Raw genomic sequence first — 15,878 nt, 5'->3', positions numbered from 1 at the left:
AAGCTTCCTGGTAGATAAATCAGATTCATATGTGTAATTAATTAAGAGTAACATGTAAAGGATCAGAAAGTAGGCAAAAGTTCAAGGAAGGAGATCCAGGTTTTCCACAGAGAACTGAGTGAACCGAACAGTCTTTCTGACAGAATCAGGGTGCAGCTTATTCCAGAAAACATCATCTGATTCTGTAGTCGGGGTGGGATTTGTGCTGCCTGCCGGCCACATTGTTAGTCTTTTACTTCCAGAAAATCCCACAACTGAAACACAGTCTGAGGACAAGGAGGATCCATCACCTCCAGAGGTCAAAGGTGAAAATCCAGCTCACATGTCCACCATAGGAGCCATATCCACACTGTTCACAGTCACAACCAACAGGGCTCTGCCAGACCCTCTGGTTCTGGGATCTCCAGGCCATCAGCAGCGGCCGGGTCCATGCAGCCACATCTGCATATCAGGTTCTGCTCCAGGACTCAGAGCTGACACAGAAGGGAGGTGGAATGATGCTGTAGGTTGTAGGGACCGTTTCTGCTCCAGTCTCCTGACTGACCACGCGTGACACCCAGAACTCTACAGTGACCCGGATCAAGAACTCACTCTCCCCCAGCCCCTCCTCTGAATCCCCTTCAGGCAAGATAGACATTTTAGGACCCTGTGGACCAAGCTGCATGCTGACAAGGGTTTAGAAGGGAACGCTGCAATGTGTCCAACACCATACAGCAGACGAGCTTTTGAGACTGAACCATTTGGTCATGTGGTGTATTTTCTTCTCCAGTAAGGGGAAAATAAAGATCATAGCCTCATAATTATAATAGTTTTCTTCTGAATCCTGAGGCAAACATATTATGTGGACCATGTTCTGTGCTGTGAACATCATGTAACTTGAACATTACATTGTAATTGTGTGTGTGAGACTATATTATCAGTGGATTCATAACTCAGTTCTCTCCTGGGAAAGCTGAACATGATCTTGCTAAGAAGATACACTTGTTCTGAGAACTTCTCCTCTCGCCGTTAGCTCACATTTAGCTAAAGTGAACTTATTGCAAGGGAAATTTACTCTAGCACGTTGGTTCATCATTTCTATTTTAAGGTCAAGAATTTTCTTTTTTTCCTAACATTATGCTTATTTTCAGCATCCTTTAGCTGCATTATTTATTTCCAGTTTATCTAGATTTATTTAGACATGCTAGGCATAAATTTATAATAGCAGTAGTAAAGGAATAAAAATCACCTTATGAATGTCTGAAAGGGAACAGACAGAAACCTAAGCTTATTGCCTACACAATGTACAGTAATTTAACATAGTAAGTTCTTAATACTATAAATCAAATCTCTCACATTTCAGATTTTCTTTCTTAATATGTTGTTGCTCTTTAAAATGTTCTCAGGTGATAATAAAGAACTGCTTTTCCTTAGGAAAAGGGTTTCCACATTCATACAGGGAGTGGCTTTTATGCTCTTATAAAAGCTTTAGGAAGAAAAGCACAAGCAGCTATTTTACACAGGATTTATATGTTTGTTTCTGCCTAACATGCTATGACATCATCTCCTTCAGTGAGCAGAAGGCATTTAATGAACACACTCTTTTCCTCACTTCCTTCTCTCATACATTTTTTGTTGTTTGTTTTTTTTTTTCTTTTTTCTTTTTTTTTTTCTTACTGCAGTAAATTAGATTTTAAACAAACAATTCACTTCAACAGTTGGATGAATGCATGTGAATGGGTCGTGCCCCCACGTTTGTCTACCCCCACACAAGCTTCTAGGCTCTCCTGCGAGAGTCCGGTGTGGCTTCACAAGACGTGGTTTTAATTCTCCACACAATCAATCCAATCAAGTTTAACACAGGAAATTTTACACAACCACCCCAGTTTCCCCTCACATGAAGACAGAGATTTCAACTTCTTAATGGTGCTGTACATCAACCTCCTACTGCAAAGGAACTAGTTCTGTTTGCAGCGGATGTACACAGAGGGTCAATCCCACACCTTTGTAGAATTATCAGGCAAAATTCTCAATGTCTCCAGAAACCAGCCCACACAGTTTCTTCTCTGTTCCTCCTCACTCAAGATGGCTTTCCTCTCAGTTTTCTAACTCAAGATTGGCCTGGTCTTGCTTCTCGAGCTCACAGGACTTACTGACTAATTTACTGGTCTCGGTCTTGTAACTCACAAGATTTACTGGTCTGGTCTTGCTACGTCTAGCTCACAGCACTTACGACTTGGTCTTGTTACTCACGATTTTTAACTTAAACTTTAACTTAAACTTAACTTAAACTCACAGGATTTTATTTATGACGTCAACCTGATCTCGTCTTAAGTTATTCTCTTATCCCTTGAGTTATTCTTTCGATGAGGAGGTGAGGAGGAGAATCCCTGTCACAATGAGAATAATGAAGACAATTGACCACAAAACAGAAAAATATTGTGATTATTAATTAAGATATTGATTATTAATTTGTGATAAATTTCTAGTAATGTTTGACTCCAGTTTGAGTCTGAAAATTAATGTAAATTTAGAATAACACTTCTCACCATTGTCTTTTCACACTGGTTCAGAAGGAGTCCTGGCGTAGTCGACCACGGGTGGGAGAAAGACGTCCTGTCCTCTGAAATTCTCTAATTGAGGTTCTTAGGATGAATCTGTGGATTCAGGTGGCCAACCCGTCTATCCCCAACCTGGGCGGACTGACGCAGGATCCCGGACGAGCCCCCAAAAACTGTGGTGGAAAATACTCTGGTCTTGAGAAGTTGTAATACATTTATGAGTCAACTGTCTTCTTACAATGAACATTTTATTATAAACTAATACAAGCACACGCTGGAGCTTGGAGAGAGAACTCTCTCTGCAGATGCTGAAGTAACACCCGATTATAAACCATGCTTAACTCCTCCTAGTTGCTGAGCACACCATATGAAACAATCATTATCTCTTATTTAAGACTAAACTGAACTCACTAAGCATCAATCACTCACTATATTACTTTATTACCTTTAACCTCTAACCTTTAGACAACTGGTCAACCAAGCAGTTGACAAAAACCGATGCCCTGCAGGAAACTCTTCCTGTCTCAGACTTTGTCTGCACATTCCAGACAAGGATCATATGACTTAAAGAAAGCTTTGTGCATAGACACAAAACACAGCAGGATCACAGCAAATCAATGCATATATGTCTAATACTTAATTCAAACCAAACTCATAACAATTTTCCCCAACAATGCTTAACACTCAGATTTACACTTGTCTTTTGTTTGCACCTAGAGATTGCAGTTATTAAGTGTATAAGCATTGTAAGAGCTCATTTTGCATAATCTGTTTGAGGTTATTTTTTAGTCTAGTCTATTCATTTCCCCAGAAAGGGGACTGAAGACCACGCTGTGCAACATACTAAGCTGATGCTCTTTTTGTTGTCACCAAGGGCTCATTTGACAAGTATACTGTCAGGGACTCATTGTGTTATCTCAGTCATGATATCAATAATGTCACCAACTTGCAATAAAGCAAGTTTTATTCTCTTTATTAAGACTGTAGTAGTGCATGCAAATAACAGTACAACACGAAACACTTGTGACACCTCAAAGTCTGTCAGTAACAACAAAAACCCTGAATCCAGTGCAGGTAGAAAATGCAGCAGCGGGACCTCGAAGGCATCTATCCACGCAGGGTCTTACTAAAGCATGTCATTATTGGTAATGATCCAACAGGATAATCTGTGAATGGAAAGAAACGAGAAGTGAGGGGTGACCTTTATTCCACATGCTAAGAAATGACAACAGATAGGGGTTGAACAACAGCTGCAAGCCATGAAACAAAGCACACAGGAGCGTTGCTAACTCATTTCGTTTTGCTGCTGAGAGAAAAATAACACCTTTTGCGTTTGAAGGATTAATCTGACGGATTAATACTTTGATAAAATCAGCACTGCCATTGTCTGATCACAATACTAATAATAATCTAAAACACGTGTAAAAAATCTCCTATTTTTTGAGCTTGCACTCAAACGCAGCACGAGTAATTTGAAAGATGGGAGGTAAACAAAAACAAAAAAACAAAAAAAAAATAATTCAGAGGTGAGCCCACGCCAGTGATACCCAGAGGTGCCATATAGGGGATATATAAACTATATAAGAAAATCATTAAACCTTCATTAAAAATAAATACTTTTTTCAAAGGTTGTAATAAAATATAGAAGTAATATAAACCGATAAACCATTTATCTAAAAATCATCTAGTTAGATGTATGCACTGATTTAACCCTTCATAGGGCACTCAATGAAATACCTTCAAATTAGAAATTTTAACCTAAAATTGTCCTTCTGGTATGAACCAAGACCTCCATTCTGTGACATTAACAACAACAACAAAAAAGTGTCATGCTGAATATGGAAGGAAACGAAGTGTAAAAAATAGTCACTTGTCCCATAAAGGGTTAAACACAGCCCTAGATCTTTATTATTCCCCTGAAAAGCTGCTGGGGTTTTTTTTTTTTGGGGGGTGGGGGTTTAAATCAGCTTGAAGCAAAAACAAAAATCTATAATTTGCGATCAAGCGGTGGGGTCTATGTCATTGTCTTTCATAGGGCCCAAGATGTCCTGGCGACGCCCCTGGAGATACCTGGTAACCAGGAAGCCTTTACAGACACTCAGTCATCGTCGTCGTCATCCTCAGGGACGAATATGTCGTGTTCCTCCAGCAGCGCAGCAAAGTTCTTGCTGATCTGAGTCCCAACATACAAGAATGGGACCACGACCAAACCAATCCGGAAAAGGCCGAAGGGGGTCTTCTCCCCAGAGGCACACACACCCACCATGGAAACAACAAAGTTAGTTTATGTCAAGCAGCTTACTTAAAAGTTGACATGTGGCTATAAGAGACTTAAATGTCATATTTAAAACATTTCAAATGAATACACACTCCTACCAACCTCCCCTCGGTTGTTTTAAAGGTTGACACCTTCCCTCCAGGGTGTTGGGTTACAACGGAGTTGCCATAAAGTGGCAGCTCACCTTTTTGGGTTTGGGCAAAACTGCGCCGGATGATGTGCTGACTGCTGTCCGACAGAGTGTCACGGTCCTCCCCGGTACCTCTGCGGGTCTCTGCGGTGAGGTACGGCCGGCTGTGAGGACCGACAGCCGGACCAGGCGACCGAGGAGGGCCGACGCCATGTTAGCAGGGGATGATGCGGCAGCAATGCGGAAAAGGGGAGCTTTTTTGGGGTTTCTTTCCCCCCCCAACAGCGCCATTTGCTGGCCAGACACGAACACGACACTCTCAAACTGAGATGGTTCAGGTTGTTTACTTTCACTTGCATTATGTAAAGTTCCAGCTTACATTTGATTGCATTAAACTAGGGGTGCCCAAACTTTTTCCCTCCAAGGGCCAAACTGAAATTGATCCAAAACCCTGCAGCTTTAAGGATGAAACACAAGTAAATTTATAAAGTTATTGTAATTAATGTTCAATAGCTAATAGGGTGTATTGTTTTCCTATCAAGGCAAATAAAATGTAACATAAAAAAATCAACATGGCAACAGAACAATAAAGTCATAGTTAGAGGGGCAAGATGCAATAATTACAGCCACTAAACTGCAACCAAGTGCAACATGTCAACTAGAAATAACAGTGGATGTTGATAAGTTCATGTTGAACATAGGGTGACCAGATCTTCTCTCACCAAATGTGGGACAAAGACTGAAAACGTGGGACAATGTGAGATGCCATGACAAAGTTTTAAGAAAATAAACTTTCTATTCAGCTCTTTGGTAATAAAATTACTAATCTAACATAAGAAATCTGTTATTATCTGTTATTATAATGCCTCCCTCTGAGTAGCGCGTTTTTTGTGCCATTTAACATCATATTCCCCGCCGTGTGAAATAGAAAAATGACTTTGACAAACCCTCTCACAGTCTCCTCGAACAGGTTTAACTTAGGAATATATGCTTTCCCAGTCTTTGTTGTAACAACACTTTCTTTTCTTCTTCGCCGCGGTTGTCTCCCTGTCCTCCATGATCAATCGGTGTATTTATTTATTCATTTTCGTTAGTGGGTGCACGGTGCATGGATGTGCATTAAGTCCCGCCTCCTAGTTTTATTGATTGAGTGTAACTCCAATCAGCAGGTGGTGTGATGTGAGACGTAACACAATTAGTAAAAGCCAGTTTTGTTTTGTTTTTTTCTTTCACAAAAGTGAAGACTGGTCCTTAACAATGCGGGACAGCGCCCCGTTTTGTGGGACGTGTGAAAAGTAATAGAAATGCGGGACTATCCCGCACAAAGCGTGACATCTGGCCACCCTAGTTGAACAAGGTAAGTTGCTGATACTTAGTGGGACACATGAAGTTGATTTTAGGACATTACCAGTTTCTCTATGTTGAGTTGCACCTGGCTCACTGACCAGGTGAGGATGTCACTGGGTTCCTCTGAGTCTGGACTTATTGAGGTTCATGTCACAGAGCTTGATGAGTCTATTCATCAAGCTCTGTTGGGTATAAATATGAACAATGACTCGCGGGCTGATTTGGGCCCCGAGGGCCCCACTTTGGGCACCCCTGCCTTTAACTGTGCTCTATCATACAGTCATTAAAAAAACCTGACAAGTTTAAACAAAAAAAAAAAACATTAAAAGCAAAGCAATAAATACTGTACACCATTAAATATTTACACCCTTCTTCACTTTGATCAGTGATCAGAAAAAACACGATCATTAGTTTTACAATGAGATGTAACCAACAAGAATTAAAAAAAAAAAAAAAACTGGCCTTGCATTCACATGCTGTTCACTGTTAGTGATAAAATACAGTTACTCTGCTTAAGTTAAAGAAATATTACTAACTTGCTAATGCTCAATAAATAATTTAAATGAACAGCGTCGATGCACAAACATCAAATAAACCGAAGCATGACCTTTGTTTCACATGTAACAGAAATTAAAGTCTGCTTATTGATCGCAACAGCATTAAAATGGTTTCAAATGAATTGGAAGTGCCTCCTAAGTGCAGCATTGTACCCAGTTTTCATCCCTTTCATCCATGATTCCTCTTGGCTGAAATGCTCTGCTCCTCTTTTCACTGCGAAAAGAGTTCAAAATTAATTATTTAGTTTATTTTAACAAGTTATGACTAAAAGGGTCACCTGATTTTACTGACCCTGCCTCACCTGAAGTTTGAAAGCCAGACGTCTGAAAAAAGTGTTGACCTCGAATGCACCAGGTTTAACGGCGCGCCCCTTTTTGTTTTCACCCAGCCTGACAAGCTTCCCTTTGGCGATGGCGGCTCTGAGGCTCATGCTCTTGACAATGCGAGCGCCGGGCTCTGAGTCAGTGGTCGGCCTGGAGGAGACGGTGATGTAGGTGGCGTCCTTCTGATGCTCCTGGTAACTCACTGTCAGAGAGAAGGTGTTTTAAACCGAAGCAGATATCTGGTGTCATTTTGGGAGCTTTTTTAAACGGAGTTTTGCAGCCTTGCCTGCAGATGTTACTGCCGTGTCTGTGGTACTGGTTAGCTCCAGCAGGACTGTGGGATATGCAGGATGCAGCAGGAAGAGTTTTCTGATGAGTGGTTCTGGTGCAGATACACCTGGTGGTACCTAAACAGTAAGACAGCAGAGAAACATAAATAGTTCAGTTTCATATAATCTTTGTTTTTTCCTTTAATCAAAGTGTTTTCCCCAGTAAACTTTTTTTTTGTTTTGTCTCGGGGAAGACTCACAGTTGCCTTGGTACCATTCCCCTGTGCTTTGATTGGCTCGCTGGCCCAGAACAGGAAAGCTGATTGGCCGGTTGAAGTGGAGAGTGCAGATGTTTCCAAAACCAGACGAGGACACACAAACTCTGCTGCCCAGAGAAGGTGGCCGTTGGCGCCATCAAATATCCAAACCTGACAGACAAAACAGGAGGGGAAACCTGCAGTGAACATGTTCTCTAACGTCTAAATGATTTACTGTTTGTTTCCATTTTGGGGAAAACAAAAACATTTTACCTTCATGACCCCATTTGCTGAGTGCTGAACAAAAAGATCAGGGATTCCATCATTGTTGAAGAGCCCTGGAGTCGGCTGACTGTGACAGAAAAATACCTCACTTTAGAAACTTTGAGCAAGTCCCTGATATATAATATTTTATTGTCTTGTTAGGAAAGCTCAACCAAAACGAATAATTCAGTCATGGTGAGATGAGAGAATGCTTTCTATCAGTTCTGACGTTTTATTTATCAGGATATAATGGGGAAAAAAAAATCCTCTTATGCTTACTAGGTCTCAGATAAAACCAATAAAACTAAGACAAAATGCAAAGTAATTAGGATTTAGTAGTTAAGTGTGAGCTGGCGACCTGTCCAGGGTGTACCCCGGAGGTGCCTAACTCCAGTCCTCTAGGGACGCTGTCCTGCAGGTTTTCCAAGTATCCCTGCTCCAACACACATGACTCAAACGAATCAGTCATTGTGCAGAACTTCATTTGTTGTTGGATTCATTTAATGGAAGCCATGTGTGTTGGGACAGGGAGACATCAAAAACCTGCAGGACAGCGGCCCTCGAGGACCAACTTTGGGCTCTCCTGGTGTACCCTGTCTCTCGCCCAATGATTGCTAGGATACGTTTCAGCTTTCCCGTGACCCATAATTGGACCAAGAAGTTAAGAAGATGGCTGGATGGATGGATGGATGGATGGATTGATGAATGGATGGATGATGGATGGATGGATGGATGGATGGAGTTAAATGTCTCCCAGATAATTCACTGCTTATCAGCAACTAAGACAGACTATTTAAAAGCAGATGCTTGGGTAGTCTTTTGGTCTTCAAGTGTGTTTTCACAATGCCAAGGAAGAAAGACATCAGCCATGATCTTAGAGGACAAACTGCTGCCACCCATCAATCTGAGAAGGGTTATACTGTGACTCTTCCAAATAATGTGGAGTCATTCGACGCTGAGACGTATTAAAAAGTGAAAAACATTCATGATAACTGTCAATCTTTTCAGAAAGGTCACCTCAAGATCAGACAGCAATGCTTACAGACACTGAAATAAATGGAGGATTGGCGTCTCAGACTCAGCAGGCCTCAGATATCATGCTAAATGTTAGAATTCATGACAAAACAAAGTTGCGTCTAAACAAAACATTAAATTATTGGAATAATGTCCTTTAAAAGCCAAAGTAGAGATGTTTGGTCATATTTGCACAGCAGAACTTTTAGTGAAATCCAATCAGCACAAACACTATATACCAGCTATCAAACACAGAGGACTGATGATGTGGGCTTGTTTTGCAGCTACAGCATCTGGACACCTTGCAGTCACTCTAAACCTACCACATACTCTTCTGTATCCCAGTTATTCTGGAGTTAATGTGAGGATATCTACAGTTTGGCTGAAATAGGTCGATGATCCCAAACACAGCTGCTCATTGACAACCAAATAACTGATAAAAAATAATCCAGATGTTGCAATGATCTAATCAAAGTGCAAAATCCTGTGTTGGGACCTTCATGGTCAACAAACCCGAAGCAACTTTGTGAGGGAAAGTGGACCAAAATTCCTCCACACTGAAATGAGACATTGAATTATTACTTCAAATGATTGTTGCTAAAAGTGGTCCTACAAGTTGGGGAATCATGGGATGACTCAGTTTTTTCACACCGCTTCTGTTAAATAATGACAGTCATGTGTTGAGCTGAGTTTATATTTTATGATCTGATCATAAAACGTTTTTGGCGACTTCCTGCTACATTAAACATTACACACTGACAGAGGACGTAGTCCTTATTTTTTATCATGAGTGCTTTGTTGATCAGAAACAGGTTTAAGTAGTTTCCTCGCAGCAGTGTCTTCCAGATACAGAGACAAAATCCTGAAGTTAGTCGTTTTTATTTTGCCATAAATGGTCAGGTTGGGTTGTGTGTGTGTGTGTGTGTGTGTGGGTAACGTTTGTGTGTGTTTTTATTTTTATGTTGTTAAGCACTTTGATATGCTTTTGTATGAAAAGTGCTATACTATACAAATAAAGTTTGATTTGATTTGATATCTTCTATTCCACCGAGCTGTGACACAGATGTGCAGGTCTGTACCTGTGAATGATGGCTGAGCTGAAGGTCCACTCTTTACGCAAGTCCCTCTGTCTAAGCAATGATAGTTTACTGGCACCGTAAACCAAAACCCAGTCACTTCTGGTGGCGTTCAGGTTGGAAACAGCATCCAGGCTGTTGCGGTTGCTTCCAGAACCGGTCACAAGAGGGAGCAGGAACTCCACATGCTCTGATCCTCTAAAAGCAAAAGAACAAAGGTGACATTTGGACTTATTTTAACATAACTGTTGTTTCTTTTGGTTGCTTTTGATTAACTTAATCCCAGACTTTGCTCCTCCCAGTAGCTTATTTCAAAGCCACAGTAACTTTACTTCTTTAACACACTGATTTTTTAGTTTCTGTATACAGAAAGCTCATCTGGCCAGGCAGCTTAAAAAAAAAGCCTCCAAAAAGCACCAAAAAACGCACGGGGCTCTCAGCTGCAACAACGCCTGGCAGCCAATGAGTTAAGATTAGATTAGATTAGATTGAACTTTATTGTCATTACACATGTACAAGTACAATGCAGTAAAATGCAGTTGGCATCTAACCAGAGTGCAATAAGCAACAAGTGCAAAGTAAATATTAAGTACAGTATGCACAAGTATTTTACAGCTGTGGCATGGAGTGATTGTCATAGTATACTGATTTGAGTGCTATGAGCATTAAAGGTAAAATATGTAAGATTTTCAATATTTTCAAAATAAATTAACTAAAAAAATACCTACAATCATAATTAGATTTTTTTAAACATGTAGGTTCCAGTCTGTCCATATTTGATGTGTTATTAAATTACAAGTTTAATTAATGACAAAGACCCTTCTTAAATGTTTGCCTACCAGTAAAAAAAACAAAGTGCTTTTTGTCATTTGTCATTAATTAAACTTGTAATTTAATAACGCATCAAATATGGACAGACTGGAACCTACATGTTAAAAAAAACTATCTAATTATGATTGTAGTTATTTAATTAGTTAATTTATTTTGAAAATATTGAACATCTTCCACCTTTAAATACAGATGGGTATAGGCTTTAAATATACATCCAGCTAGTAGCTTATAGTAAAAAAAAAAAGATGTGACAATCTGTAATGTTTAGGACAGCTATTAACAAACATTTTCTATCTTCTCCGTGTTTCTAACGTTTCAAGCATCGCTGCGTTTGCATCCGTGTTGCCTGATTAAAGTTTAGTCTTTAACAAAAGAGGTCTGTATGGTGTAATCAGAGCCGTGTGTGAGTCACGGAGGCATACCGGTAAACGTGGATGAAGGAGGAGGAATTGTTTTTCCTGAGTCCTTCCCACACCGGATCCTTCTTTCTAAGAGCTGGAGTTAAAGGCACCGGGCCAGCAGCACGCATGTAGATGTCTTGTAGAGAGATGGCCTGGACGTTACCTGAGGAGACAAACATTAACATAAGTTATGCTTTTCCTATTTGCTGCCTGTGTGTGGTGACTTGTCTTATTTTCTGTTTGAGGTCCTCTGTTCACCTAATCCAAATAGGATGTAAAATGCTCCTTGCTGTGTCTCGTGCAGTAAAGGGCCGATCAGCTTTCCTTGTCCTGTGAGGTTGAAAGGCACGGGATGCCCAAGTATCGCTCCCGTCAGCCCAGATATCAGGGTCAGAGACAAGTCCAAAGCCTGAAAAAGAATATGGCAAACGAATAAAGACATAATAAAGACACGTCTGGAACCAAGAAATCTAAGCTCATAATCTCTGATCTGTGACGCCACAACAAAATACCAGGTTGTTCCCGTCTTTTCTACCTTAATTTAAAGCCATGGTAGCGTGAATGGCAGGAGTTTTTATACGCACTTCCAAAATAATAATGAGGTTTAGAAAAATATAATTGATTTATTTTCCATTCAACAAAAACAAAGGAAAGTTTAACTAAACTTACACAAACTGAAAGTAATAAAAAATAATCTGTATTCAAGTTTACAAAAACCAAAAAACGGGACTGAAAATGGTTAAAAAATGATAGCACTCCTAATATCCCATCACCTGACGTTATTTTCCCCGCATCCAGCTCCGCGAATGTGACATAGGTGCCGTTTTCCAATAAACAAGGCGTGTCCACAAAACAAGCCGGTCTTATTAAAAATCCATGAATCATTTCCAAAAATCATGACTCATCTAAACAAATAATACACAGAAAAATGTAACTAAATAAATAACAGCAAAAGAAAACAAATAACACATAAATGGCCGCTACATCAGGATCTGACAGAAAATATCCTGAGTCTAAGTTCTGTGTCTTGTCTGAAATAAATAAAGCATTTATTACACAGACGTAATTATACGGAAAGTTTCAGTGTGTATGTGGCATATAAAGGAAGTGGGTGGCAAAGCTTTACCTCATCTGCAGGGAGGGTCGCTACAAGCAGATCTGGGACTGAGTCGCCCTGGAGGTCTGGAAGTAACACCGCCTGAAATTCAATGTTCTTAAGCAGGACCGACCACAACCTTGTTCCTGTGGAATGAAAGAAAACAGAGTATTTTAGAGCTTAAAACGTTTCTCCTCATATTCACTTCTAGCTTTAATCCTACACAGATGCTCCTCCTGCTTTGGCTGAATTTCATTCTGAATGTTCAGACGACGCTGAGGTGGTTTATTACAATGAGCCCCCTCCAACCTGTGGCACCGTTGACCGCCATGAGGACGGATTTGCAGATGAGGAGACACACGGGTGATGTCTGGGTGCTGTATGGTGGCCCACACTGGATATATATCACAGACTCCCTCATGACCTTCTCCCACAGCACCTGACCGCTGACTGCAGACAAGGCTACCGCTTTGTATTCTAGGACGGAAAAACGACTCAATGAAGCAACAAAACAAGCAAACATGCAGCAGCTGTAATGTTCACACAGCTGATATAAGTTTATGCAACATCACACACAGGATTTTTTTACATGCCACACCTAACAAATCACAGCAAATGTCACTTCAATTACATTTATTCCACCAGACTTACCTTTGTTCCCTTGTGCTGAGTGGGTCCCATTGGCCCTTGAAGTCACACCTAGAAAGACGTCCTCCACTGAATCACCATCAACATCCCACAATGCCAGCGCCGGTGGAATGACACCTTAGCAGAAACCAAAACAAAGAGAAGAATTGCCTTCATTTTTGCAGCTTTGACAGCTATCAACGTAAAGTTGCTCTTTTTAATGAGGAAATGTGACAAATATTTCCAGCTAAAACAAAGTCAAGAGGTTAATAATGAAAGGTTGAGCCACCAAGCGCAGACGGCGCGGCTTCTTCTAAGCACAAACATGAATATTATGACTGGTGAAGCCACTCGCTTTAATAACATATCAACAAAAGAGGGTAAGCTCTTAATGGGTGCTCCTGTTCACTCTGAATAAGCTGTCTATTTGTGAGTGTGTGTGAGGTACGTGCACACTATCCTATGAGCGATGTCGCCCTTTGAGTTGCATTGAAGTCTTTACCTCCTGCATCTCCCAGTGCCCGTTCCCATTGCAGCTTCTTTTCCAGCTCTCCCTTTTGGCAGGGAATGAGGAATGCACACAGCAGCACCAGCAAGGTGGCGCAGAGCAGAGGCACCAGGAAAAATGCACTTCGAACAGCATTCTTCACCCGCATCCTTTTCTCCTCTGCATCAGGGCTGTGAACGCTCACCCCTGCAGACCCCGATGTCCCGTCACCCCCTCTGTTGTCCCCCAACATCTCCCTGTCCGAGTCCCTGTGGCTCCAGTACTGCACGCCTTTCATATCCTCTCTGTCCTGCCTGGATTTGCTGGGGAGTCTCTCTATCCACTCGTCCTCGTCTTCCTCCTCATCCTCCAACGTCTCATCCGCGGCACCCACGAGCCTTTGGGGTCGGCCGCCCCGTACCTTTGAGGAGCCAGCGCTCAGGCAGCTGTCTCTTCCGAGGCCGTTGCGGGGATAGTTGAGCACGAGGTCATCCTCTTCGCTCTCATCTTCGCTGTCCGCTTGGGTGAGAGGATCGTACTCCCCAAGCTCTGAGCCCTTCTTCCCTGCAGACACACAAAAACAGCCAATGAAGAACATCTAAGCTCACAGCTGTGCCATGCCAGATGTTTGTTTATTTCTATTAATGATTTTATATCTACATTCAGTTAAAAGACAGTTAAGTTTATATTATTTATTTATTTTTTAGGGGGTGTCATGTGTGAAGATTATTATGTGGTGTGTGTTTTTAACCTTGCTTTAATCTTTGATGACAAAGACATTGATTATTACTTATCTGTAAATATTTTCTTACATCGTGTACTCTCTATTTTCTATTAGTTAAAAGGCATTATAACTGTAGTAAATATTATTTTGATTATTTAATAACAAAATTCAGTAAATACATTATGTTTAATAATGTATTATTGTTATATAGATCTATCATAAGAAGATAAATGCAATAAATGAATGAATAATAAATACAATATTCTAACAATGATGCATACAAAAATGCACATGTAAAAAAAATCCTCTGCAAATAGCCAGTAAAATACTATTTTATGGACTTGAAATGTAATATTTCCCATTTTGCTTTGCATGTTTACCCTTAATGAGGTGAGTTAGAGTTGGGTTTGCTAGAAGCTATTCTCAGCCAGACCTCTACATGACAGTAAGCATTTATCTTCAGACGCTAAGCTAAATGCACACATACAAAGGTCTACCTTATATAACAGTCTAGGGGGTCGGAATAAAAAGAAAAATACATTCAAGCAGAAAACACATGTCGTTTGTCCTGAAAGATGCTGTAATATTTATAAACATAACCGTAGCATGAAATAAATCAGTAGCATTTCAAATGCTAACAAGCGAAAGGACCGACGCAAATTCAGCAGATTTGCTGCTCCTCTCGAGCATTTCTCTCTTTTGTTGTAAAACCTGTTCTGCATCTTACCGGGCAGTTTCAGAGCTCGGGACAGAGCTGCAGCCATTATTTATCCTCCAGACACCAAGGCGAGGTAGCAGTGATGAAGATCCAGGGAGCAGGTCCAGGAAAGGCTCCCGCCCAGTTGCATCATGGGAGAGTGAGTTTTTAGATTGATTTCAGATTAAAAACGAATAAACAAACAAAAGAAGAGAAAAAAAAGGGTATAAATCGTAATTTTAAATGGTAAATATATTTAAATACGGTTTTTTTTAAATGATATGAGTGATGAAGATGTTACACACAATGGTGTAAGTTAAATGAACAAACAGCACTGCACATAAATGTATGTTTTGCTACTAAAATTAAAGTATGCTTTAACTTTACACAGTTCATGTGTGTGTGTGTTTTTTTTTTAATTTATTTATTTTTAAAATAAAAAATAATATTGCCATGCAGGAATAACAAGCTGCATATAATGCGTATAATGATTATATATAATATAATAATCCTTTAGGTTGCAGTCAGGTGTTTGTCAATGCAGGAATGAGCAGCCAAAGCACTTCTAAAATGTGATGTTTAAACAACATCTGGATAAATCCACATATATTATCATCGTAGCTCTCAAATCATTCTCGGTAGTTGTTCTCGGTATTCACTCAGACTGAGGATGCACTGCTTGAAATGTATCTATATTTATATGATTTTTATGTGAATATATATTTTATTTTTTCCTGTATATGTGTTTTTATGGACCCGAGGCTGTTTAATAATACATTTGAATATGTATGATTTATGACAAGAAGCTTATGGTAGAAGGTTAGGTTCACAAGGTTAGGTTCAATTGTTTGGAATTTAGATTGTAAGTTTGTGCAGCAATGTTATGCTTATAGAGTGTATCCTGTTTCTTATGAAGCTTTTCTTTCACATGTAGAGGGTTTGGGGGAGGTCCATGTCCC

The 15,878-nt window shown here is 40.2% G+C and overlaps 2 protein-coding genes across 2 annotated transcripts; both read right to left on the bottom strand.

The window, feature by feature from the left end:
- Nucleotides 1-3,569: 3,569 nt before the first annotated feature.
- Nucleotides 3,570-5,166, bottom strand: smdt1a (single-pass membrane protein with aspartate-rich tail 1a). The gene is made up of 3 exons (XM_079252939.1): nucleotides 5,003-5,166; nucleotides 4,611-4,776; nucleotides 3,570-3,706 (listed from the first exon to the last, which is right to left on the bottom strand). Exons 1-2 carry the CDS (start codon nucleotides 5,159-5,161, stop codon nucleotides 4,639-4,641), a joined length of 297 nt encoding a protein of 98 aa, XP_079109065.1. The 5' UTR covers nucleotides 5,162-5,166; the 3' UTR covers nucleotides 3,570-3,706; nucleotides 4,611-4,638.
- A 1,813-nt stretch (nucleotides 5,167-6,979) lies between these two features.
- On the bottom strand, nucleotides 6,980-15,042 carry fam234b (family with sequence similarity 234 member B). The gene is made up of 13 exons (XM_079253317.1): nucleotides 14,950-15,042; nucleotides 13,514-14,062; nucleotides 13,036-13,149; nucleotides 12,694-12,861; nucleotides 12,415-12,530; nucleotides 11,547-11,697; nucleotides 11,310-11,451; nucleotides 10,060-10,254; nucleotides 7,976-8,054; nucleotides 7,706-7,873; nucleotides 7,463-7,583; nucleotides 7,155-7,378; nucleotides 6,980-7,066 (listed from the first exon to the last, which is right to left on the bottom strand). The coding sequence occupies exons 1-13, from the start codon at nucleotides 14,984-14,986 to the stop codon at nucleotides 7,064-7,066; spliced, it is 2,067 nt and encodes a 688-aa protein (XP_079109443.1). The 5' UTR covers nucleotides 14,987-15,042; the 3' UTR covers nucleotides 6,980-7,063.
- Between the last annotated feature and the right edge of the window lie 836 nt (nucleotides 15,043-15,878).

Source organism: Telmatherina bonti (assembly GCF_933228915.1).
Source record: "Telmatherina bonti genome assembly, chromosome: 14".
Classification (NCBI taxonomy): Eukaryota; Metazoa; Chordata; class Actinopteri; order Atheriniformes; family Telmatherinidae; genus Telmatherina; species Telmatherina bonti.
This window is presented reverse-complemented; position numbering and strand designations above follow the sequence as displayed.

Coding starts and splice junctions, on each gene's coding strand:
- smdt1a (XM_079252939.1), bottom strand. CDS start 5,161: ATGGCGTCGGCCCTCCTCGGTCGCCTGGTCCGGCTGTCGGTCCTCACA. Junction 4,777..5,002: donor TTTTGCCCAAACCCAAAAAG/GTGAGCTGCCAC, acceptor TCTGGGGAGAAG/ACCCCCTTCGGCCTTTTCCG.
- fam234b (XM_079253317.1), bottom strand. CDS start 14,986: ATGGCTGCAGCTCTGTCCCGAGCTCTGAAACTGCCCG. Junction 12,862..13,035: donor CTCAGCACAAGGGAACAAAG/GTAAGTCTGGTG, acceptor TTTCCGTCCTAG/AATACAAAGCGGTAGCCTTG. Junction 11,698..12,414: donor CGACCCTCCCTGCAGATGAG/GTAAAGCTTTGC, acceptor ATTCTTTTTCAG/GCTTTGGACTTGTCTCTGAC.